Source organism: Choristoneura fumiferana, chromosome 27 (genome assembly GCF_025370935.1).
Source record: "Choristoneura fumiferana chromosome 27, NRCan_CFum_1, whole genome shotgun sequence".
Classification (NCBI taxonomy): Eukaryota; Metazoa; Arthropoda; class Insecta; order Lepidoptera; family Tortricidae; genus Choristoneura; species Choristoneura fumiferana.
In genome coordinates this window covers 589,306-615,221 of record NC_133498.1, presented here as the reverse complement: position 1 = coordinate 615,221, position 25,916 = coordinate 589,306, and the positions used below count along the sequence as shown (strand labels likewise).

At 40.7% G+C, this 25,916-nt stretch overlaps 2 protein-coding genes across 2 annotated transcripts in view; one reads left to right on the top strand and one right to left on the bottom strand.

The window, feature by feature from the left end:
• Positions 1-283: 283 nt before the first annotated feature.
• Positions 284-25,916, bottom strand: part of LOC141443212 (uncharacterized) — a 65,970-nt gene continuing 40,337 nt past the window's right edge. The window contains exons 13-27 of the mRNA XM_074108422.1: positions 23,500-23,588; positions 21,982-22,467; positions 15,130-15,244; positions 14,220-14,296; positions 13,066-13,159; positions 12,473-12,554; positions 11,599-11,695; positions 10,894-11,001; positions 9,681-9,830; positions 9,347-9,538; positions 8,814-8,914; positions 5,391-5,473; positions 4,841-4,956; positions 4,587-4,635; positions 284-3,691 (exon numbers count right to left, since the gene is read on the bottom strand). Of these exons, the coding sequence (XP_073964523.1) occupies positions 3,639-3,691; positions 4,587-4,635; positions 4,841-4,956; positions 5,391-5,473; positions 8,814-8,914; positions 9,347-9,538; positions 9,681-9,830; positions 10,894-11,001; positions 11,599-11,695; positions 12,473-12,554; positions 13,066-13,159; positions 14,220-14,296; positions 15,130-15,244; positions 21,982-22,467; positions 23,500-23,588 (1,892 nt within the window). The 3' untranslated portion in view covers positions 284-3,638. The remainder of the gene's footprint in view (positions 3,692-4,586; positions 4,636-4,840; positions 4,957-5,390; positions 5,474-8,813; positions 8,915-9,346; positions 9,539-9,680; positions 9,831-10,893; positions 11,002-11,598; positions 11,696-12,472; positions 12,555-13,065; positions 13,160-14,219; positions 14,297-15,129; positions 15,245-21,981; positions 22,468-23,499; positions 23,589-25,916) is intronic.
• LOC141443558 (3-oxoacyl-[acyl-carrier-protein] reductase FabG-like) lies at positions 24,498-25,580 on the top strand. Its single transcript, XM_074108864.1, has one exon. The coding sequence runs from the start codon at positions 24,570-24,572 to the stop codon at positions 25,338-25,340; it is 771 nt and encodes a 256-aa protein (XP_073964965.1). The 5' UTR covers positions 24,498-24,569; the 3' UTR covers positions 25,341-25,580.

Genomic DNA, 25,916 nt, shown 5'->3' with positions numbered 1-25,916 from the left:
GTTTTGGGCTGTTCGTTGATATATCAACAGTCAGTTAGTCAGTTTATTATTTTAATTATATATATATAGACAGTGCCGGATTAGCCAATAAGCAAATTAAGCGATTGCTTAGGGCATCAAGTCTTGGGGGCACCATAAACAGCACCAAACATTTTTTTGTTAGCACATAAAAGGTAAGGCTGTTTGAAAATCCGCGCGCTCGTGCCCCCCCATAATCTCTATCGTCTTTCATAAATATAATATTTCGTCGTAATAAATATTTATTTAAATATCGATAAGGGGGGGGGGGGGCATAGGCGTGCATTGCTTAAGGCATCAAATAGTCTTAATCCGGCTGTATATAGATTATCTCGAAAACGGTAAACATTTGGACTAAAGAAAATTAGCTTAAAAGTTACCTTTTTTTTTTTAATTTAATTGACAAAAACTTTTTATTACGAAAGTCCTCTCCGAAAGTCCGAATGCATTCTTTGTTCTACAACCTAAAGTCGTCCGTCTTAAGAAACGTCAAACTCATCCAAGCAATCTTGCAACGTCGCCTTCAATGTAGCAAGTGAAATTAATCCCTCTGCCTTTTCTGATAAGGCTTACATTCATATTCGAGCATGCGTATGTGAAATTGTGGAGTTAGCTGTCAAGTGTCAAGCGTTGTGGAGTTTTGCCGCTAGCGAAATTGAACTGTAATAGAGTAAAGACTAGGTTCAAATTTCGTCACGTATTCTTTCTATTTGTTTGTGTGGTGGGATCAGTGTTTCTACGCACACGTAAATATTTTTATTAATTGTGGAATATGGCCGCTAGCGAAATTCAGCTGTAACTTAGTAAAGACTAGGTTCAAATTTCGTCATGTATTCTTTTAATTAATTTGTGTGGGTGATGATTTTATTTGTTACACAAACAAATAAATAGTTCGGACATTCTTTGATGGGGATTTTGTTTGGCAATGTGTATCTACAGTTTAATACATCAGTGGTTATCGGTAAAAAAACGAGCTTATTATTAATTTGCAAGATTGTTCGTCAGAGTCGGAAAGTGACACTCCGTGTTGAATAAATTATATTTTAAAAATTCAAATAAGACTTTCAGTTTGATCAATGATTCGATAGCGTAACGTTTAAACAAGTATGCTTATTGTCACTTTTAGCACTAGGTACCATCAGCCAAATATGTGGTCTACCACCCTAAAGTTGATAATCGTTTGCATGTCACAAAACAATAATGCCAATAGACGTGTCTGTCAACTTGCAAGTTGACTTTAGGGACATATTCATTTGATAGGAACTTGTTTAAAAATGATAGACCATTTATTTGGCTGATGGTACATGCTAAAGTATCGATAGTTTGCGTAACAGTAGGAGGGACTCTAGTTCCGTCAGTATGGCATCTGTCATTTGAATCATGTTAGAACAAATAGAATATAGTGTAGAATGTAAGTTGGTCAAATGTATCTGCTGTTGGGAGACATCAAAAATATCTTCACACCTTTACGCCACTAACCATAAGGTCGATGTAAGTATACATATATTTGACACTATGACTGTCACTATGGTTTGCCTTTATACATAAAAAAATGGTTAAGCTTAGACTGAATTTAGATGAAATTTGGTATGGAGATCCGTCCGTCCGTCCGCCTGGCCATCACAGGGCTGAATCTCAGGAACAAGACAATTGAAATTTCAAAATGTCGCTACAAAATTTAGTAAAATTAAAAACTCAATGGGGTCCCAATCAATATACTTAATAAATAACGGACAATATTGTACTTGTAATCTAACACTATGGATTTTTTATATACGAAATAATTTTTTGATGCGATTTGAATATAAATTGCGTACATTTTACATAAAAACAGGACTCCAGCGTATATTTTGACATGCCTATAAAGTACGGAATTATATCACTTTATTTAAAGTAATGTCAGCAGCCCAATACTACTGCGTAGCTGGGTTATTTAAACACATAACTGCTCTTCTCATTCATGAGTAAACCATGTTAATAATTCTTTATATGGACTGGACATCCGCCGCCAAAGGATCGCTTGCTGCCTAGGAATAAATAATATAAAAAAACCACCACTATAGTCTATGAAATTTATTTAGATTTAAAAATGACTAGTTCCTTTTCAAGTGAGATCTTTGCTGGCAGCGAGTCCCTTCGACATAGAGCTTTGAAACATTCTTTGATTAAACTTAGACGGCCGTTGAACATGTGTTTATGCACGGTTGCTTAAAAAATTAACTACTTATGTAATTCACTTTCTACTCACTTGAATTTGTTTCTAGAGTTATTCTATGATAAAATTAATATTTATTTATTATATACATTATTTTATTAGATAGCCCAGAGGTTAGAGAAGCTGACTATAAGTCTGCGTTTCCATCAGAGATGTGCGAGGAGAGGAATGTGTTTGTCGTGAGCCAATAGGAACGCTTCATTGACCTATCCTCGCTCAGTAGAGGTGAGACGTATTTACTGGAATAGGTTTTGGCTTGGACGCGTGAGTACGCGTTCCCGCCCGCGATTCTTTTAGCGTACGAGTATTTAGGAGTAGGTACGGCGACTGACAACGTTGCGCCAACTTGAAAACTAGCATTTATGTACACTTTTTAAATGAAAATTTTATATAAATTGCTGACAATCCTAAGCCTGTATTAAGTATGAAGGGAAGTTTTTAGTCGGTATTTAATATAAGTTAAAATTAAAAAAATATGAAGTGTGAAGACTGAACTGTGACGTAGAATTCGGTAGTTCGATATTCGTAAAACTATTAAAACTATTACGGTGTATACGCATCATTATGTTTACGCAATGAGTCATTTGAGTTAAGTACTCGTAGATACTTGTGGACCTAGTCTTTGGATCTAGTCTTTTTGTGGACGCGTACTCGCAAGCCTCAGTCCGCATTTTGCCTAGTACGTCTCACCTCTATCGCTCAGCGCAGCTCTAGTGGAAACAGCCCGGTGAAGCGTGGTTAGGTAAATGAAGCATTTCTATTGGTTTATGAGAAACACATTCCTCGCATCGCATCCTCATCTATGGTGGGAACGCTGCCTAAAGCTTGAGGTCTCGGGTTCGATCCCCGGTCGAGGCATTTATTTGTATGAAAAATACGAATGTTTGTTCTCGAGTCTTGAACGTTTAGTATGCATTTAATTATGTTTATCCATTGCTTATTTATTATGTGGTATTAATTTAATTATGATGGTTAGTGACTGTTTTTAGATTAATTAAAATTAAACGATTAAAGAACTGTTAATTCATAAAAAAAGATTCATCCAGTTCTTTTAAAAGTGTAAGTAAAATCAAAGAATGTTTTTTTTTATATTTGCCACGGTTGGCCAGGTCAATACAAGTTAACAGTGCTATTGCTTATTTTGAACACACAGATGTTCACTATACACTATTGCTAACCAATTATGCACATAATTTCTAAATAATATACAATCCAAAATTGTACAAAACTTGCAAATACGTCAATCTTATATGTCGCGCAAATAGCTGTTTCGCACATGAGAGCTCCGTGTCCGCGACGTAGCAATAATAATTTACTATATCGCCCCGAGTATATGCGTTAGTAATAGTGCATAATGTATGTACGTCTGTATGTTATGTCATTATGTCGTAGCTCTAAGATATGTTTAGCGCCTGGCGTTTCTCGTGTCTGGGTGCGGCCGCCGCGGGTGGTTCAGTGCTGTGGACAAAAATGTACAAAATTAATTTCACTAAAATTTATTAATTTACATTTCTTATTTTAATTTAGTTTTTGATTTTGATTTAATTTTTATTAATGATTATTATACAGGGTGTCTCTCGCATAACTAAGCTACTTTTAAAGATGCAGAATAAAAGTATCTAAGAGCCTGTTCCACTTATCGGGTGTCGGATGTCAGTCGTTTCTATAGAAAATCGTGTCGGTCTAGTGTGAATAGCTTCATATAAAACTAGAGTTTACCCGCGGCTTCGCACTCTTAAACTATTTAATCTGGTAGTTAATTCCGGGATTTAACAAAATTCCCCTGGGAATTCCCAAAATTTAGATTGTGGTTTTCATTGAGGTTGTGTTAAGAACAACTATCCAAAATTTCATGACTCTAAGCCCAGCGGTTGTTATTTCGAGATTTTATCCCTATCCCGTGGGAATATCGGGATAAAAAGTAGCTTAAATAGTCAAAATTGATGTGACGTACTTTATAAACGTTCAAAATTGGTGTGACGTACTTTATAAACGTTCAAATTTGTGTGACGTACTTTATAAACGTTTGAAATTGGTGTAACGTACTTTATAAACGTTCAATATTGGTGTGACGTACTTTATAAACGTTCAAAATTGGTGTGACGTACTTTATAAACGTTCAAAATTGGTGTAACGTACTTTATAAACGTTCAAAAGTGTGTAACGTACTTTAAACGTTCAAAATTGGTGTGACGTACTTTATAAATGGTCAAAATTGGTGTGACGCACTTTATGGATGGCCCCTTAGTAATGCGAGTCGAGAATCTAAACTTGCCTTTAAAGCCCCAGTTTTAGAAACAACCTGTATAATATTGTGGTTTGAACAAAATCCTGTAAAAAGGGGGAGACTTGCCTGGGTGGATCGGGCCGGGGGAGCGTCGGCACCAGTTCCCCGGAGCCAGCTGGGGACAAATAGACAACCGTTAAAATAGTAATTCAGAAAATAAACATTTATGTAAAAAACCATCATTTTTTGGATGTCTTTTTGTGTGTTTTTTATTTTTGTATAATTTGAATGTTACAGCGCTGATTTTTTTAACTGTAACGATATACTTTTTTCTTGACAAATAAATACTAGTAAAGTAAATAAATAAAATAACGACTGACATCTGTGACCTGTCGCGGCAGCGGCGGGCGTCGCTTGTCGTCTCGCTCGTCGCGCCGTCTCTCTCTCTCCCTGTAGCCGCCAGCATCGCTGTATTGTCTTCGGGTTTCGTGCTGATCTGTGGAAAATAATAATAGTAAAAAAAAACACGCTTTATTGGTAAGATTATCAAAGGGCCAAACTCAAAGTATGTTATGGATGTCTATGGGCGGCGGTGATTGCTTTGCATCAGGTGACCCTCCTGCTCGTTTTCCTCTTATCATATAAAAAAAAACTGTCGAACTCTTCCATCACCAGACCATAGAAATCACTTGTTAGAATGGTCCTATTGTGTAATTAGTTTACTAAAGAGTCAAAAATGTAGAATAAGAAAAGTGTAATGGTGATTTTCCACCGGCAAGGCGAGACGAGACGAGGCGAGACGAGAATTGAAATTTGTATGCATTCTCGCGCGCCCGCCGCGAGCCGCCGCGGGCGCCGCCATACAAATTCTCGTCTCGCCTCGCCTCGTCTCGTCTCGCCTCGCCGGTGGAAAATCATCTTAATACTTACAAGTATTAGCCTGCATGCTGCGTATAGAGTTGACGATGGCGCGAGCAGCCGACGTGAGCTGAGTTTCATCATTCAAAGGTCTCCTGCCACACAGACGAAACAATGTCTTAGGCCGCTTGTAGACGTCCGTTGTTTCACCGGACAACGGACCGTTTTTTTTCCGGACTTGCGGTATTGTATGTCTAAGTGGCCGGACAGGACGTGTCCGGTGCATGTACAGTCAAGGGCAAAGATATCGACACGGCCAAAGTTGCAAAAATATGTATACACGGCCCTAATGCTATGTGCATAAAGTCGTGTTTACATATTTTTGTAAACACGACGTACACACATTCATTGTAAACCATAAGGTCGACACTATTTGCCGGACATACACTCGAGAGCAAAAGTTTCGGGTCACTAACATTTACTTCAATATCTTGAAAACGAATAAAGCTATCGTATTGAAATAAATTGAACCTTATAGACAATTTAATAATCCTTCATTACACGTATAAAAACTTATTGGTTGACGTGAAGTAATGCCATTAAAAAAGTTATAAACAAAATGATCGCTTTTTTCTCAAATTAGAACTTCTAATTTTCGCAACTGTCTTTGCTTTTGTTTTTGTTCTGTCATAAAATGTGTTTATAAGAAGTGCCCCAAGTATCCAATAGTCATTATCAAAGTAGTAATTATGTCACTCACACCCGAGGAATGAACGAAAATCCTCACGCTGCTGGAAATTGGGACAAGTCAGCGAGAAACTGCAAGAATAGTCGGTGTATCGTTGTCTACAGTCCAGCATGTTCGCCAGCGGTTTCTAGAAACTGATTTGAACCTACGCAGACCAATAACAGGCAGACCCAGGTGTTTAACGGAACGGGAAGATCGATATCCAGTTAACACTATGCTGCGAAATCGATTTCTTACGGGAACAGCACTGACTCAACATTTTTTAGGGCTTGGTGGAAGCAACCCTAGTGCTTGGACTGTAAGACGGCGACTTGCTGAAGGTAATTTGAAACCATTTAGACCCGCAAATGGTCCGGAACTCGAGCGGCACCATCGTATAGCAAGACAAATTTATGCACGCGAACATTCAGATTGGGCGATTGAAAATTGGTCAAATGTCACATTCTCGGACGAATCAAAATTTATGCTGTATAAAAACGACGGAAGGGCAAAGGTATACAAAAGACCAGGAGAATGATTAATGCAAGCCTGTATTGAAGAAAAGGTGGCATAAGGTGGTGGTTCGGTTCTCGTCTGGGCTGGAATTTCTGCGGAAAGCCGAACAGAGCTAGTACTGATCGAAAATGGTACTCTTAATGGCGTAAGATACGTGGATGAAATCCTTACCGACCACGTCGGTCCATTTATGGCAAGACTCGGTGAAAATGCTATCTTTATGCACGATAACGCCCATCCCCACACTGCTCTTGTAGTGGAAACCTACCTCGATGAGGTGAATATTCGTCCCATGGAGTGGCCAGCACGTAGCCCCGACCTTAACCCGATCGAGCACGCCTGGGACGAGCTCGGACGACGTGTGAGACAGCGAGATCCTCCTTCAATTGCGCTTCGTGACTTGAAACATGCTTTGGTAGAGGAATGGGAAAACATTCCCCAACAGTGTTTCAGAAACTTGGTGTACAGCATGGCGAATCGCATTGCAGCAGTGCAGACAGCACGTGGGGGTAATACCAAGTACTAAACTGCGTTAAAACTACTTGTAAATATAAAATCTTAAATGTTTTCAGTTTTGGTTTTGCAAGCAAATTGACGCCATTTTTAATTTGTCGTTTTAAACAAAATAAAACAAATGATCAGTAATAAATGTTATGCATTTTATTTTAGTAACATTAAATTGTCTATAAGGTTCAATTTATTTCAATACGATAGCTTTATTCGTTTTCCAGATATTGAAGTAAATGTTAGTGACCCGAAACTTTTGCTCTCGAGTGTACAATACCGACATGATATTTTGTGACACGCCCATGGAAACTCTTGTCAGTTTGACACCAGTTTGTACGAGCGTGTACACGAAATATCGGGTCGGTATTTCCATGTCGGTATTATCCGTGGCGGTAAATATTGTCACCCAGCCATAAAACACCGCAACTCCGGCAAAAAAACGGTCCGTTATCCGGTGAAATCAACGGACGTCTGTCTACAAGCGGCCTGATAAAAAAGATATGTCCCCGACTGCGTAATATAGAATATTGTCGTGGCATAGAAGTAGGGAATTGTTGGCTGAGTACGAGTGTCCAAACTCAAACTCACAACATTTATTGATATAAAAAACACACTACATCAGAATGAGGGCTATCGCGCATGGATTCGCCGCTAGAGGCGCTAGTGTAGCGTGAGGTCTCCGAAATGTCAAATCTCATAGTTTTTGGGTGAGCTACGCGGGTTTATTTATAATTAGAATAATTTTGTGAATATTTTGCAATATCTGAAATTAATTATGACAAATATGCGTTCCGGGGCAATGAATGTCTGTGTTTTGAGACAGTTTTGTCTTTCGGAAACCTTTGTCCTCCCTTTTTTCCGAACAAAACGGGGACTATGCAACACTGTGGCATGCTCGATATTTTTATGGTACGGTTTTAAGGTGTATTAAACATGATTTTAATCTAAACTTTGTTTTCACGCCCGTAATAACAGACTTTGAAAGCCATACTTAAAAACCTCCCGCAACAGTGAAAGAAAGAAAGAAAGAAAGATAATAATTTATTTATAACAGCAATGACACATAATAAGTAAAAATAACAATAGGAAATGTTGCCGCTATAAAAAGGTCCCGGCTAAGCATATCGCTGGTTGAAAACCAGCACTGGTCTTCCGCCGGGCCACAGGAGAGTGGAATTACGGAAAGTCAGTTCAATATCTCAAAAACGGCTGAACTTGCTTTGCTTTCAAATAAAAAAAAAACTGCATTCAAATCGGTCCACCCGTTTAAGAGCTACGGTGCCACAGACGCACATAGCGGTCTAACTTATCAGACCCCTCTTTTTGCGTCGGGGGTTAAAAACGGTGTTACGTTATTTCTATCCGTAATAGGTACAGTCACCAGCACCAATATCTGACACACCTCCTGCGCCTCCTGTGCTATCGCCTGCGGTATTCCCGGACCGATATGACTTTCAAGTTTTCAAGAAAAGAGCGTACTCCTACCTTAGAGGCCGGCAACGCACTTGTGACTCTTCTGGTGTTGCAGGTGTCTATGGGCGACGGTAATCGCTTACCATCAGGCGATCCGCCTGCTCGTTTGCCCCCTATACCATGAAAAAAAAAAAAAAAAAAAAACAAGCGTGATAAATATCTGCTACGACTCTATTTATAGGGCCGGAAGGACGTGTCAGATATTTTTGCACGCTCCGCTGTGGCAGATATTAATGCAGGTGACTGTACGAGTATAAAAAGGTCGTACGCACCCCATCCTCCCGTTGTAAGCGCCCACAGGGGCGCTGCCAAGCAGCCCGTTGCCCGTCCTATCCTTATCCTGGGTGTTCAGTTGGGACATCTGGTCCTTTATCTGCAACAATAACACATCATATCGAAAATACAAACTGAAACATGGATGCACAGAAAAACCAGAAAAAGAGACCAGCGCTGGGAATCGAACCCAGGTCCTCAGCATTTCGTGCTGCGTGCTAGCCTATGTGTTATTTCAGACGTGCAGCTACCTACATACCAAATGTCATGACTCTAAACCCAGCGGTTGTTATTTCGAGATTTTATCGTTATCCCGTGGGAATATCGAGATAAAAGGTAGATATGTGTTATTCCAGACGTCCAGCTATCTACATACCAAATTTCATCCAAATGCGTCCTGCCGTTTAGCGTGAAGGAGTAATAAACACACAGACACAAACTTTCACATTTATAATATTAGTAAGAATAGTAGAACTGTTGTATCGTTAGCTGGGGGACCATCTGGCGGGAAATAGCCCACTGATGGGCTTACCTGTTGTATTTTAGCCGCGATCTCGCCGTCCCGCCTCTCCGGCGCCTCTTGTCCACCTCTAGGTAATGGTTGTGGGATCATCAGGGGGGAAACAGCCGCTGATGGGCTCACCTGTTGTATTTTAGCCGCGATCTCGCCGTCCCGCCTCTCTGGCGCCTCTTGTCCACCTCTAGGTAATGGCTGGGGGATCATCTGGGGGAAATAGCCCGCTGATGGGCTTACCTGTTGTATTTTAGCCGCGATCTCGCCGTCCCGCCTCTCTGGCGCCTCTTGTCCACCTCTAGGTAATGGCTGGGGGATCCTCTGGGGGGAAATAGCCCGCTGATGGGCTTACCTGTTGTATTTTAGCCGCGATCTCGCCGTCCCGCCTCTCTGGCGCCTCCAGCGGCGTGGCGCGGTGCGAGTTGGGCACGGACCCGCGCTTGGGCCGCTTGTCCACCGCTGGGTACACGGGCTGCATTATCGGGTACGGTTGGGGGATCATCTGGGGGGAAAAGGCAGTTTAAGAATTAATTGTGCTATAACGTGCATTACTAGATCATCATCAAATCATAACCATAGTCACTAATAATTTATGGATTTTATTATCTGAAAATAAATTATTTTTATTTTTATATCAGCCGTAGGAAGTCCAATGTTGGACATAGGCCTCCCCCATAGACCTCCAGTTGCCCCGGTCGGAAGCGGCCTGCGTCCACCGTGAAGCCCCGGCTTTAACCAAGTGATCCGTTCATCTCGAAGTGGAGGTTACATATTTGAATATCGAAAGTTAAAATACCTACAGGTAAAATGTCGATGTTCGAAATATCGAAAATTAAAATATCGACTGTATCGAAATATCGAAAATTAAAATAACGAAAGTTTATATTGTCGAATGGTTAGATAACCTACGTCCAATATATCGAAAATATATTTATCTACAAGAGTGACATCGAAAGATATAAATATCGAAGTACAGAGTATCAAATATCCCATGTATGAACTATCACGTGACAGGGTCGACGGAGCTCCGCGCGGAGCTCCTATTCCGCTCATTTGAGGCGCTTCGCGCCTTGACGCAATACTAACACAAAACCAACCGAACCAAAAATATTTGGTTCGGTTAGGTTAGAACTGTCACCACAACATAAAAATAACTAGATTAAGTAGCTAAAAACTACTAGATTATGTAAAATAAATGCTATTAAGAGAAAGGAGCAATAAATAAAGCAGATTTGTATGTACGATATTTTAATTTTCGACATTCAAATGACATTTACAACTTAGATATATTGGCTATCGATATTTTTACTCATTCGATATTTTAATCAATCGACATTTCAATCTTAGACATTTTGACCATAGGTATAACAACTTTCGATATTGTGATACAATCGATATTTTAATTTTCGATATTTTGAACATCGACATTTCAATTTTCGATACTCAAATATGTAACCCGTAGTGGTTGTCCTACGTTGCGCTTGCCGATCCGCGGTCTCCATTCGAAAACACAGAAGAGCCCTAGGTTATATCTATTTGGAAATACAGAGCAATATAATAAATACCTGGGGGTAGAGGTAGGGGTACTGCGGGTAGCCGGGGCACAGTTCGTGCACCAGCAGCTTCCCGGGCGCGCCCAGCGCTGGGCCGCCCCACGGCATCGCCTCTTGGTACTGGAACGAAACAATGGGCCAGTTTCTTACTAAGTCAGCTTATGGCCGCGGCTTCGCCTCCGTTCCAGTCTTATCTTTTTAAATTTTGTTTAGCACAAACCTTGCCCTGACAATAACGAACACAACAAAAAAATATTATCGAAAATACAAACTGAGACATGGATGCACAGAAAAACCAGAAAAAGAGACCAGCACTGGGAATCGAACCCAGGTCCTCAGCATTTTCGGTTTTTCTCCATACATTGCAGGTGCAGGTTTTGCAGGTGGTAGGACCTTGTGCAAGGTCCGCCCGGATTGCTACCACCATCTTGCTCGCTAATCCTGCCGTGAAGCAGCAGTGCTTGCACTGTTGTGTTTCGGCGTGGAGAGTAAGACAGCCGGTGAAATTACTGGCACTTGAGGTATCCCATCTTAGGCCTCTAGGTTGGCAGCGCATCTGCAATTCCTCTGGTTTGCTGATGTTTATGGGCGGTGGTGATCTCTTACCATCAGGAGACCCACTTGCTCGTTTGCCATCCAGTCGTATAAAAAAAAAAAAAACATCAAAAACCGGTTTTGAGTTCCCTATTTTCAAATAAGTCAAGAAAGGCAACTCACGGGGTAGTGTTGCACGTTGTGTTGTAGCAACACGTTGCCGACCGGGTATGGTTGCTGCAACACCGGTTGCTCCAACTGCCCGTAACCTAGGTTGTAGCTGCAACAAAAACATTTACGTAGATGATTGTGTCAAATTATTGAATCAGGCTTTTCTTTGCAATCATCGCTCGTCAATGAGCTACGATCTTTTCACTTTGCTTCTCCGCTACCACACGTGCAGGACAGCTAGATCTGTGCGACATATATACTGCACTTTTAAGGCAAAACGCGGAATCTCAAAAAAGTACACTTTCCACTCATTTATACCAAAAACGCTTTTGCCCTAACAGGGCAGTATATGCCCCCTCTTCTTCCTATGCTTCTCACAAAGACATCCAAACGGAATAAGACGATAATTGCAGCAATTTTACGTTGTTGTAATAAAATAACATGTTCGCCGCCAGTTGCGACAAAAATATAAAAATCAGGGTTTCTTAACTCAAGTCAAATGCGGATCGCATATTATTTTTACCAATAAAAATATGTCCTGATCTCTCTCTCTCTCTCTCTCTCTCTCTCTCTCTCTCTCTCTCTCTTCCTCTCTCCTCTCTCTCTCTCTCTCTCTCTCTCTCTCTCTCTCTCTCTCTCTCTGTGTGTGTGTGTGTATATGTCTCTGTGTGTGTGTCTGTGTTTCTGTGTGTGCGAGCATTCGTGCGCTCTTGTGTGCGTGTGTGTGTATACAATAGAATAACTCTTTATTGCACACCAACACATAGCAAGAAGTACAGAAAACATGTATAGACAGAAACTGTGTGAGCATTCGTGCGCGCGCTTGTGTGCGTGCGTGTGCGAGCGTGCGTGAACGTTGTGTGTGTGCGTGCGTCCGTGTACTGACCCGCGGTGGCGCGGCTGCTGATCTAAGCCTGCGCAGGCGCCGCACGCCGCGCCGTACTGCAGCGGGTACGGGTAGCTCGGGTCTGGAACACCAACCGGTACAGTTTAATAGGACCGTCAACAATGGTGCTCCCACATTGGCCATTAATACAACTTTGTCTCTAGTCAGATACGCGGCATTAGCCATTGGTGGTTACGCGGCATTAGCCATCGATGGTTACGCGGCATTAGCCATCGGTGGTTACGCGGCATTAGCCATCGGTGGTTACGCGGCATTAGCCATCGATGGTTACGCGGCATTAGCCATCGGTGGTTACGCGGCATTAGCCATCGGTGGTTACGCGGCATTAGCCATCGGTGGTTACGCGGCATTAGCCATCGGTGGTTACGCGGCATTAGCCATCGATGGTTACGCGGCATTAGCCATCGGTGGTTACGCGGCATTAGCCATTGGTGGTTACGCGGCATTAGCCATTGGTGGTTACGCGGCATTAGCCATCGGTGGTTACGCGGCATTAGCCATTGTTGGTTACGCGGCATTGCAGTATTATCTACGATAACTCGTTTCGTATCGTATGGGCAGGGATGGCTCACCGATCCGAAAGGTAGTGTCGTTGGTGTGGGGCGAGGGTGCCAACTTGTGCTCCTCCGGCATCACTGGTTGGTACAGTGGCTGCAGAGGCTGCTCCTAGAATATAAAGTTCAAATGTTATATATAATATAAGGGATCAGTACCTACCCGGGCGACCGAGCTTTGCAGAGCGCAGTCAGCGGTATCGGCAATTTTTGAAAAAATATTAGTTTTTCTTTTACAAATATACAATTTTACTCGCAAATGTGATGAAAAACATTGTATGTCGCACGGGCGGTACTAGAATTACGAACCTCGACTCATTAAAGCCCTCGGCAATAGACTCACGTTCGTAGTTCCTTATTTACCGCCCTTAAGACACAATGCCCTATTATCCCTCGCAACGCAACTCCATTCAGAGCGGTGCCTTGCCTGCTCTTCCCAGCGAGAGGGATTAACACCACACCTTTCATGTGTCTTTTCTGAACTTCCTTATGTCGTAGGAACTGGCCCCCTTGTTCCCACATGCCATTCTGGAGTTCAGAAAAGAAGATGCGTTTCGCGACTCTTGCCTCAAAATCCCACTAATATTATGAATGCGAAAGTTTGTAAGCCTGTTTGTTTGTTTTTTAAGTCACATCTAAACCGTTGAACCGATGAAAGATGAAATTCGGTATAGAGATTTAGAGTCCCGGTCCCGGGAAGCTCATAAAGATAGTTTTTATTCCGAAAAATTGCCCAGTTCCCGCGGGATAGCAAATTCAAAATTCAAATTCAATTCAAATCATTTATTCAGTAAATAGGCCGCAATGGGCACTTTTACACGTCATTTTTTAAACTACCAGCGCTTTCGGAAAGACCAATCATTGCCAAGAAGAATGCGCCGCATGAAACTTGGCAGAAAGTAATTTTTTCAACATAAAATAATTACAAATAAAATACTTAAATAAATAAATAAAGCGATAAACGAATTCAACGCGGACAACAGCTAGTTGATTATAATCTTAATATAGATTTGCTTTGGTTCTATCCTGTTACGCTTTGTCATTTTGTGAATAAAAAGAAAAAAAATCGCGTCCCATCCCAATACCACCCGCGACCCTAGGTACCCTTAGGTCGCGACCCGGGGCTGAAGCACTAGGTGCTACGGCTAAACATCTTTCACTAAACGACTCACCAGCCGGACTTGATTGACGTAAGGATACGCTTGTGCGATGGGCCCCGGGAATATCATGTTTGTCAACGACATAGGACCTGAAAACAAAATAATCATCTTATTAATATAAATAACACATTGTGCGGTTATATGCGTAAGTGGGTGTGTTTATAATAAATTAGTTTAAAAAGCTGAAGTTGTTTAAAAATAGAGAGGACACTTTTTTTACGGGAGCGCCAAAGTTCGCATACTTCTCGCTAGTCATACTGTAACGTTTGTCCGAATCATCGTTTGTCATAATTTTTTCCTACTGCAAACTTAAATTTTTCTGAAATTTTTAAACGGTCATCCTATAGAAAACTTTAGGTAAGGTTAGGTTTGCTTTATAATAATTAAATATCATGGGACACTTGACACCAATTCCCGCCGGGACCTTTTTATAGCGGCAACATTTCCTATTGTTTTTTTACTTTTTATGTGTCATTGCTATTATAAATAAATTATTTTCTTTCTTTTTTTCTTTCTTTCTTCAATTGACCTAGTCCCAAACTAAGCAAAGCTTGTACTATGGATACTAGGCAACGGATAAACATACTTGTAGATAAATACATATTAAACATCCAAGACCCGAGAACAAACATTCGTATTATTCATCGCCACTTCGGATGATGATGTAATGATGATGATGATGATTCAAATTCAAATCATTTATTCAGTAAATAGGCCGCAATGGGCACTTTTACACGTCATTTTTTAAACTACCAGCGCTTTCGGAAAGACCATCATTGCCAAGAAGAATGCGCCGCAAGAAACTTGGCAGAAAGTCATTTTTTCATAATAAAATAATTACAAGTGAAATACTTAAAAACCACAGTACTTATGCAATTAAAGAAAAAAATCCAAAAAAAAATAAAGATGGTGGACAACTTACGTAAGTTGGGATCCTGGACGGGTATCGGCGTGATTTTAGCCTGGGCCATGATATTGTACATGCTGACATCTGGCTGCAACACTTGATTGTGGACGGGTTGAGGGGGCGAAGTCACCTGCGGAATGAATATCAGAACGTTTAGACTGCGTTACCACCAGCAATGTTTGAGTGTGAGGATGCGTTGCGAGGAATATGTTTTTCATGAACATTATAGAGATGCTTCATTTACGTATACTCGCTCTCGCTCAGCGCAGCTCTAGTGGAAACAGCTGAGCGGGACTTGCATGGCCCTTTTGAACTCAGCAGTGGACCGGTGTCCATTCATTTCGCAACTTTTCATTTAGCAAACTAAATAAAATAAATATTTCAGGATTTATTTCAGGGATCCCTTAGGTTGGGTTAGTTTTATAAAAGTCCTGAAATATTCACAGTTTCAGAAATATTAAACAGTTGCGAAATGAATCAGGTTGCCAAACGTTAGTTGCGATACATTACTGAACCGAGTGGACCATTATGTACAATCCGTGTCAAATTCAAATACAAAAACTTGTTTTTATTTTTATTAATATTTTGTTTAAATTGTGTCTTACGTATTTTTGTGAAAAAGCGAATAAACATTAAAAAAAAAACAAATGTAATTTGTCTAATACATCTATGCTCGCATCGATCGATAACTTGTACGGCCAAAGTTTATTTTTTAATTTAGTAGCAATTACACCAGCATCGTAAGAACATGTGTTTTTCTGCATCTCCACTCCTGCACACAAAACTGAGCTATATACGAAGGAACATATGGTCCTAAATCGAACCGGATTAGTTACGGGAGTGATAAGAGCGGCCGCCGGCGAATACAATAGGAACCGCATTCCTGAGACTTGTTTACGTCGTTAGTGCAAACTTTAAGTGACTTTAATAATTGATGTTTTATAACGAAGATTGAAATACGAAGTTTTGACTGTTTTATGCAACAATAAGTGTTTATATCTTAACAATTGACTGTTTAATAAAGTGGAAATTAGTGTATTGACATTAAAGTGTATATAAATAAGCAATAATTTGCTAAAATGCCACCACCAACTCCCGAACAAACTCAATTAATTACTAAGCTAGAAGATGTGGCCGGCATGATACAAAAGACGCAAACAAACGTAAAAAAGTGTCCGAAACCGAGACTTACACAGGGTTATGTGGCACAACGAATTAAACTGCTTGAAGATTATTGGATTATGTTTAAACAAACTCACGATAACCTTCTGAGTTGCACGCCGCGCGAACAACGAGGAGATATGAAATATTTTCTCAATGAAGATTACTACGTCATCGAGGACCTTTATTTGTGTTTACACGCCGACTTAACAGATTTATTAAAGAAACAGGAATTCTCCGCTATGTTAACGTCGTCGTCAAGCGACGCGCATTTAGCATTTGTGAATCTACCGAAAATACAATTACCAACCTTTTCCGGCAAATACGAAGATTGGACAACATACCAAGACTTATTCACAGCCCTCGTACATAATACAAATCTTACAAATGTGCAAAAATTACACTATTTAAAACAAGTATCACCGGTGAAGCAGAGACACTGTTGCGACATGTACAAATAACCGAAAACAATTACACTCAAGCGTGGGAGTTGCTTAAAAACCGCTTTGGCAATAAGAAGATGATTGTTTATTCTGTTTTAAAGAAATTGTTTGGGCAAAAGAAGATGCTAACTCAGTCTGCTAGCCAAATAAAGAGTTTGCTCGATACTACCATGGAATGCATCAATAGTTTAAATAATTTAAACATAAACACTGACTCTTGGGATCCAGTTATTATATTTCTGGTGGGACAGAAGTTGGACACAGAGTCAGTAAGGGACTGGGAGCAATATTCGCATAATGAAAACTGTGAAAACATGCCTAAGTGGGAAGATTTAAAGAAGTTTCTCGTTGGAAGATTTCGGGCATTGGAAATGGCTACAGCGGTTGCGACGCCTTCACGAGAAAAATCACAAGCACACAAAACATTCCACGTTACTGAAACCGAAGAAGACGAGGAAGAAGAAGATTGTACATTTCAATCTGCACATGCTAGCGCATCTTCACAACCCACGTGCACATACTGTCAAGGTGACCACTATATATTTCATTGCAAAGAGTTTGCGAAGCGGCCGGTGGAAGCGAGACAAGAATTTGTGAGAAAGGCCCGATTGTGTTACAATTGTTCCATATCACACTGTCTTACGATGTAAACAAAAACGTCGTGTCGTGTCTGCAGGAAACGACATCATTCTCTTCTTCACCAAGTTAGAGAAGAAAATCAAGAAGAAGCTACTCAAACACCAGAACCCGAAACAAAGTTGACATCCGCACACCTGTCCAAGCAACAACCTGGTCGTGACGTTTTACTAGCCACAGCACAAGTAGAAATAAAATCAAAAGATGGAAATACACATATACTTCGTGCTTTAATCGATCAGGGGTCGGAAGCATCATTTATAGCAGAGAGAGTCGTTCAATTGCTGGGTTTAACGAGAACCAATATAAACGGTGTTGTCTCTGGAGTAGGAGAAGGTTCAAAAATAAATATAAAACACTTAGTTGACCTTACAATCGCATCGAGATATGAAAACAAGAACATTCGAGTTTCGGCATATGTTTTAAAGTCAATATCCTCATGTTTGCCCTCGAAACACATCTCGATGGATTCTCACGATATCCAAACACTACAATTGGCAGATCCTACCTACTACACACCCAGCAAGATAGATATATTGCTCGGTGCCGATGTTTTCTGTCACATTATTGAAGAAGGATTAGTAAAGATGAAGGATGGAGTGGTAGCGCAAAAAACTTGTTTGGGATGGATACTTTCGGGTCAGAAACACAAAGAGAAAGACTGCAACCAACACAAGGTTACTACACTACATATTACAAGGATGGTTGCTGAAGACAATGACCTATTACGGAGGTTCTGGAAATAGAGACAAACTTGTACACAAAAAAAAGGTTACTGACAAAAGAAGAAGAACAATGTGAAGAGATATACAAACAAACAACTAAAAGAGACGAAAGCGGAAGATACATGGTACACCTGCCATTAAGGCAAAGCGTTGAAGAAACAGTAAATCTATGTGGTGAAACAAAACAACAAGCTATTAACCGGTTTAACAGCCTCGAAAGGAAAATCGGAAAAATGGAGAAGTTAAGAACAGAATACAAGAATGTCATTGATGAATATAAGGCCATGGTCATTTAAAAAGATCAGAAAATCAAGACAATGCAAAGGCAGTATATCTGCCTCACCTGGCTGTAGTAAGAGAGGATAAAGATACGAGTAAGGTACGGGTTGTATATGACGCTTCTGCGAAAGGCTCGCACGGTCATTCTCTTAACGACACCATGATGGTTGGACCAGTTCTACAGCCTGATCTTCGGAGCCTAATTATAGCTTGGAGAAGGCATAAGATTTGCGTCGTTGGAGACATTGTGAAGATGTACAGAATGATCAACATCACCGATGATCATACAAGTCTACAACGTATCGTCTGGCGAGATACACCTGAAGATGAACTCGAGAGCTACGATTTAACAACTGTGACATTTGGTACCGCTGCTGCGCCGTTCCTAGCAGTGCGTACATTAAATCAACTGGCCGACGATGAAGCCCACGACTTCCCTGAAACTGCACCTGAAATAAAAAAAACATTTTACATGGATGATTTAATGGTAGGAAATGAAGACATACATACAACAAAAAAAATGTGTCAAGACATCAAAGAGATACTAAGAAGAGGAGGATTTAAAATGCAGAAGTGGTCTAGTAATTCAGATGATGTTTTAGAATTTTTGAAAGAAGATAACAATACAAGAGACCAAATGGAAATAAAATTAGACAAGATTATTAAGATCCTTGGTTTAACTTGGAACAGAAAAGATGACGCGTTCGAAATAACAGTACGCTTACCCGAGTTGAACAAACCTATAACGAAGAGATCCATTCTTTCTGATGTTGCCCGATTGTTCGACCCGTTTGGCTGGCTTGCGCCTGTAGTTATTACAGCCAAGGTTTTAATACAAAAATTATGGCTTAGCAACTTAGAATGGGATGATGAGTTGCAATCAGATATAACAGATGAGTGGACATCCTACAGAGAAGAACTGATACATCTGCAAGACATTAAATTACCACGCTGGTTAAATATGACACACTGTGATGAAGATGTACAATTACATGGTTTTGCAGATGCGTCTACACAAGCTTATGCAGCGGTGACGTATCTGAGAATTGTTAGAGATGGAGTCGTGTACGTCTCGATGATCGCCTCCCGCACTAAAGTTGCACCCTTAAAGCAGTTGTCTGTTCCTAAATTAGAGTTGTGTGCTGCGGCGTTATTAGCAGAACTGATCAATGACGTAGCAGGAATTTTGGATATTCCGAAGAAGAGCATATTTGCCTGGACAGACTCAATGGTCGTGTTGTCATGGCTACAGTCTCAGCCTAGTCGTTGGAAGACGTTCGTGGCGAATCGAACAGCTGAGATCACACGTTTGATAGACAACGACCGATGGCGACATGTGCAATCTTCTGACAATCCCGCTGATCTCGCCACGCGAGGAGTTAAAGCCCAAGACCTGCCAATGCAAATTATCTGGTGGAATGGTCCAGAGTGGCTAAAAGATAATTTTAAATATGATAAGACAGAAATCACACAAACAGAATTAGAGTCGAAATGCACACATCACGCAATTATAGAAGAGAAACCTATTTGGGAGAGATTTTCAACTTTCTCCAGAATGAAGAAAGTACTAGCATACTGTAGACGAATGTTAGCGGAAGAAAAAAGAGAACCTTCTGATGAAAAACATATAACACCTAAAGAAATGGAGAAAATAGAAGAAAAATGTATTAAATTCTATCAAGATTTAGTATATGGAAAGGATATAGAAGATTTAAGGAAACATGGAAGAGTAAAGAAAAAAAGCTCACTTATCACGCTTGCACCCTTTTTAGATCAGAAAGGCTTGTTAAGAGTGGGAGGACGCCTTCAAAACGCTTCAGTATCTGACCAGACAAAGCATCCAATAATTATCCCCGCCAATCAACATTTGACTATGTTGATTATTAACGAGGCTCACACTAGAACCCTCCATGGTTGGAACCAGTTAATGATGACTTATATAAGAACCAAATATTGGGTAATCGGTTTAAAGTCATCAGTGCGGAAGTGCATTCATAATTGCAAGATATGTATTATAGACAAAGCGAAGGTTAAACATCAGTTTATGGGTCAACTACCAACAGTAAGAGTTAACCAGAATCGCCCGTTTATAAATAGCGGCGTGGACTATGCTGGACCTGTGTCCATAAGGACATCTAAAGGCCGGGGACACCATGCAACGAAAGGATATATCTGTTTGTTCGTATGCATGGCTACAAAAGCTATTCATCTAGAGGCTGTCTCAGATCTGACATCACAATCCTTCATAGCAGCTTTCCGACGGTTTGTTGCACGCAGAGGTCATTGTAAGGACATTTGGAGCGATAATGCTACTAATTTCGTTGGCTCTGCCAAAGAATTGAAATCCATGTTCGAACCCGGGAAAAACAATTTGGTAAATGAAGTAGCGGAATTGCTAGCTACCGAAGGCACAATGTGGCACTTTATACCCCCAAGAATGCCATCATATGGGGGTCTATGGGAAGCTGGAATACAGTCTGCAAAACGACATTTAACCAGAGTAAATAGAGACACAAAACTTACCTACGAAGAACTGGCAACGTTGCTATCGCAGGTAGAAGCATGCCTCAATTCCCGGCCCCTCTGCGAAATAGACAAGACTACAGGAGTGCCACTGACCCCAGGACATTTTTTAGTGGGCGAGCCTTTAGTCAGTGTTCCAGACCTAAATTACGAACACAAAAACGTGAACATACTTACAAGATGGCAGCTAGTTCAGAAAATGACGCAAAGTTTCTGGCGTCAATGGCAAACAGAGTACCTTAATACACTGCAACAAAGGTACAAGTGGCAAGTCGCTGTACCCGCACCCTGTGTTGGAGATTTGGTAATCATTAAGGATGAGACTACGCCACCCACGAAATGGCTACTGGGAAAAGTAAAATACCTTCATCCTGGAGCAGATAACCTTGTGCGAGTGGTAACGGTACAATGTAAGGGAGACCACGAGCTCAAGCGACCTTTATCCAAGTTAATATTGCTCCCTAAAAATATTGAATGACTTTATTATTGATAAATATTGCGTGATTAAACTATAATTAGTGAAGTGAGGATAATTATTTGTAAAATGTTTTAAGTAAACGTTATTGTTGTAAAAAAAAAAAAAAAAAAAATGTTACGCAGCTTGTTATCACAATTTATTAGCGGAAATGCATGCTCCGTTCTGTTTCACTGTTGAAATTAATTGAAAACTGTTAGTTTTGGCGGCCGGTATGTCTAATACATCTATGCTCGCATCGATCGATACTGTACTTGTACGGCCAAAGTTTATTTTTTAATTTAGTAGCAATTACACCAGCATCGTAAGAACATGTGTTTTTCTGCATCTCCACTCCTGCACACAAAACTGAGCTATAACCCGCACGATCGTATCGGCTGGGTTCGAAAGGGCTAAGCTGTGACAGTGAATGTAGTTTAGTGGATAAAGCCATACCTGCGCTAATATCTGCCACAGCGGAGCGTGCAAAAATATCTGCTACATCCTACTGGCTTAGAAGTAGAGTCGTATCTGACACACGCATTGTGTGTTAAATATTGGTTCTGGAGACTGCGCATTCAGCAAAAAAGTTTGCATTAAAAATGTCTGTAGATATTGTTATTATCATTTTGGAACAAATACTTGCCTCATCATTCCTATATCCCTTGCTGTATCCATGTTGAACATACTGCTGCACCTCTACGCTCTCTTGATTGGCCAGTTTGTTAATCGGTGGCATTTGATTGGTCGACTCGTTTATCGCGCGGTGATTGGCCGAATCAAAAGACGGTGGCCTCTGGTGCGGCGAAGCGACAAACGTTCGATTTTCAAACCGCTGACTAGGCGAGTACTGCCTTTGGTTAACGGCCGGTTCGAATTTCGATTCGAATGCGGCTGTTGGATTGGTTGCTGGCTCGAAAGCTTGCATCTGATTGGTGGTAATGTCTGTTCTTTGAGTGGTCGGTTCGACGACGGCGACCTGATTGGCTGGAGCGTCGTAAGGCGGTCTCTGATTGGCTGGCGGTTCTGTCGGCGGCTGCTCATTAGTGGGTTGTTCTGTACTTTGTTCGTAACGGTTTTTGACGGGACTCGGCGGAACGGGTATTGATTTCTGTTCTGTTTGACTTGCAACCTGAAAATTAAATTTTAACTAAAGGTAAAGTAAATATAGATTTTTTGGTTTAGAATGAATTCCTTTTTGGCTTTGTTTTTAGTACTTGTATTATATATATTGTGTTTTAAAAAATATTTATTCTAGTGAGATCTTTGATCCTAAAAATAATCTCTCGCATGTTAAATCAATCAGTTTTACTTTAGGTGAAGCTTTAGTTAGATTCCTGGGCAGCTGGGTAAATCCAAACCTCAACGGCCAAAATTTGATCCTACCCTTTATACAAAATTACCGATTCTGCATACATAGGTACATTTGAGGGCCAGATTTTTTGCCGCTCAGTATAATTATATTCTATTAGTCCGACACTTAGATAATCAGAAATTAGACACGCATTTTTTGTCAATAAAACAAAAGTTAGGATATAACCAGTTCAAATTCAGTGTAACGTCACGTCGTGCGACACTGATTAGCACGGCGTGACGACACAGGCCACCACTCCCAAAATATGACGTTCTTCATTTTTAGGGTTCCGTACCAAAGGGTAAAAACGGAAACCCTATTACTAATACTTCGCTGTCTGTCTGTCACCAGGCTGTATCTCATGAACCGTGATAGTTAGACAGTTGAAATTTTCACAGATTACGTATAACTGTAACAATAGATACTAGAAACAGAATAAAATAACTATTTGTTTGTTTGTTTATACTCTTTATTGTACAGAAAGGAAAAACAAAAAGGTTACATAAATAAAAGTAAAGTGTTAAGTACAAAGGCGGACTTATCCCTGCAGGGATCTCTGCCAGTCAACCTTTGAGTGGTAGAGGAGCAAAAAAAATCTTAGAAAAGCCTTGAACAGAAAAGTTGCACTTTGATCCCTCTCGTCAGGGAGGAAAAGTTACTTTTCTGAATGAGAGGTGTGAAAAATACATGTTTTACCGAGGAAACTATCCAGTCCACGCCTCTTTCTCACCGGCCTGTATAACAATGTTTCCTCCACGCCACTGGCATGTAATGAACTATGATGATATTGATCACAAACGTTGAACATACCTTCTCGTTAGTCCCTTGAGCGCACGAGTCGTGCCTGCGACAATCGCAGCAGCACTTGTCGCGGCCGTCGTCGCAGCGGCACTCCGCTTCTGTAATAAAAGCATCGGGTCTGTTGAGAACGCATCCATAACGTCACTAACGGTGCGAAGATTCAAACTTGGGCGGCGGTTAGAACTGACACGAACAATTCAAAATCTCGAACCGTTTTCTCAGAATTAAACACCTAAATTAAAAAAAAAACCTCAAGAATTTAACACCTAAAACTACATCCTTTTTATCAAAGAAGAACCCTAGATCAAGTTAAAGCTACAAGAACCTAGGGCGCAAATACTTGTAGGGTCAATCAACTATTTAGTATGTTATTCTGGAAACCTCAGTGATGTGTGTGCAGTTTGTTAGTAAAATGCTTGCAATGTACACTATCAAGGTCTCTACAGATTACAACGTATCATGCCATGAACGTTATAGGAACGTGTCAGACGGAGTGTCAAACGGAATGTCAAACGCATACGCATACGCGACGGCGGCAGTTGGTTATATATCCTTGCAGTGGGACGTATAGGTATAGGCCGAAATGATGATGATAATAGTACATATACCAGATAGGACGACCGGATAGACAAGTGGTTAGAGAACCTGACTACGAAGCTTGAGGTCCCGGGTTCGATTCCCGGCCGGGGCTTCTCGGGTCTTGGATGTTTAATATGTATTTATTCATACATATAAGTATGTTTATCCGTTGCCTAGTATTCTTAGTACCTACAAGCTTGGCTTAGTTTGGCACTAGGTCAATTGGTGACAACAGTCCCATGATTTTTTTTAAATTTGTACTTTATAAAGTCCACGAGGACTTATGAACTACTTAAAGAGAGAATTCCAAAGCATTGCGTAACATTTTAATTACGTTTTAGTACTTCGGATGATGTAATCTCATGCTCGATGTGCTAGCATACTGCCACGGAATCTGTTTGTACAGGCGCATTGATAAAAATAACCTTGAATCACGAACACTCCCAGTCTATAAACAGACGCCGGCGGACGCGGTCATTTCAGCCAACAAAGAAGAAATCATGAGTCTAAACAACAAGATTGCGATTATCACAGGCGCTAGCAGCGGCATTGGTGCTGCTACAGCTGTTCTGTTTGCTAAAGAAGGTGCTGACGTGGCGATCGTCGCGCGTACGGAGGCCAAACTAAACGAAGTCGCAAAGGAAATTGAAGCGCTCGGAAGAAAAGCGCTAGTTATCAAGACAGATCTATCCAAAGAAGCCGAGGTAGACAACGTGGTGGCAAAAACGGTCGAACATTTCGGTAAACTCGATATACTAGTGAACAACGCTGGGTTCCTTGCTGAAGGATCTTTATTAAATGGTAAAGCTTTGCAAGCGTATGACGAAGTGATGCAAGTTAATGTGCGTTCAGTGATACAGTTGTCTATGTTAGCGGCGCCGCATCTGGTGAAGACAAAGGGCAATATCATCAACATATCGAGCGGCGCGGGGGAGAGTGTTAGCAAGAATCCCAATTTCCTTCCGTATTGTGTTTCCAAAGCAGCGCTGAATCATTTCACGAGGTGTGCGGCTTTGGAACTGGCGGCGTCTGGAGTCCGGGTCAACGCGGTTAGCCCTGGGCCGGTTGACAATGGATTTTTGACCAACAATGGGTTTGGGGAGGAAGATGCTGCCAAGTTTAAGAAGGCGATCTCAGAGTCCGTGGCGCTAAGTTACATTGCACAGAGTGAGGAGATCGCGGATGTCATTCTGTTCCTTGCTGGTGATAAAGCCAAGAGTGTCACCGGTTCTAACTATGCCATCGATAACGGATATCTTTTGAAAAATTGAAGGATAATTAGATATAGTGTTTAAATGAATGCACAGTCAAGTGCAATGATAGTGCAAAAATATGTACACACGACCATAATGTTAATTGCATAAAGTCGTGTATAGATATTTTTGTAATTTTGGCCGTGTTGATATGTTTGCACTTGAATGTAGGTACCTACAAGAGTATTGTAATATAATAATCAATCAGCATTTATGTCATTTAAATACAAATAGTTATAATATAATTAAAACCTTGTATCCGTGTGTTTTTGTTTGTACCTAAGTAAATTATTCACGCACGGGTCACTAACAAAATTATAGTCGAGGTATGTCCGACGTGTTTCGGAACAATCCGTGGTTGGTTACATGCATATAACTATTTCATTTTTATTAATTCTTCTCATTTTTGTCACTCTGTCTGTCTATCTGTCTGTCCGTCCGTCCGCGGCTTTGCTCAGGGACTATCAATGCTAGAAATGTACGGATATATATGTAAACTATGCCGACAAAATGGTACAAAAACTAAAAAAAAATGTGGTTATCGTTGGATGGGTCTTTTAAAACCATTAGGGGTTTGCTAAGACGATTTTTCGA

Excerpts from the sequence above, each read along its gene's own strand:
- LOC141443558 (XM_074108864.1), top strand. The coding sequence starts at position 24,570 with ATGAGTCTAAACAACAAGATTGCGATTATCACAGGCGCTAGCAGCGGC.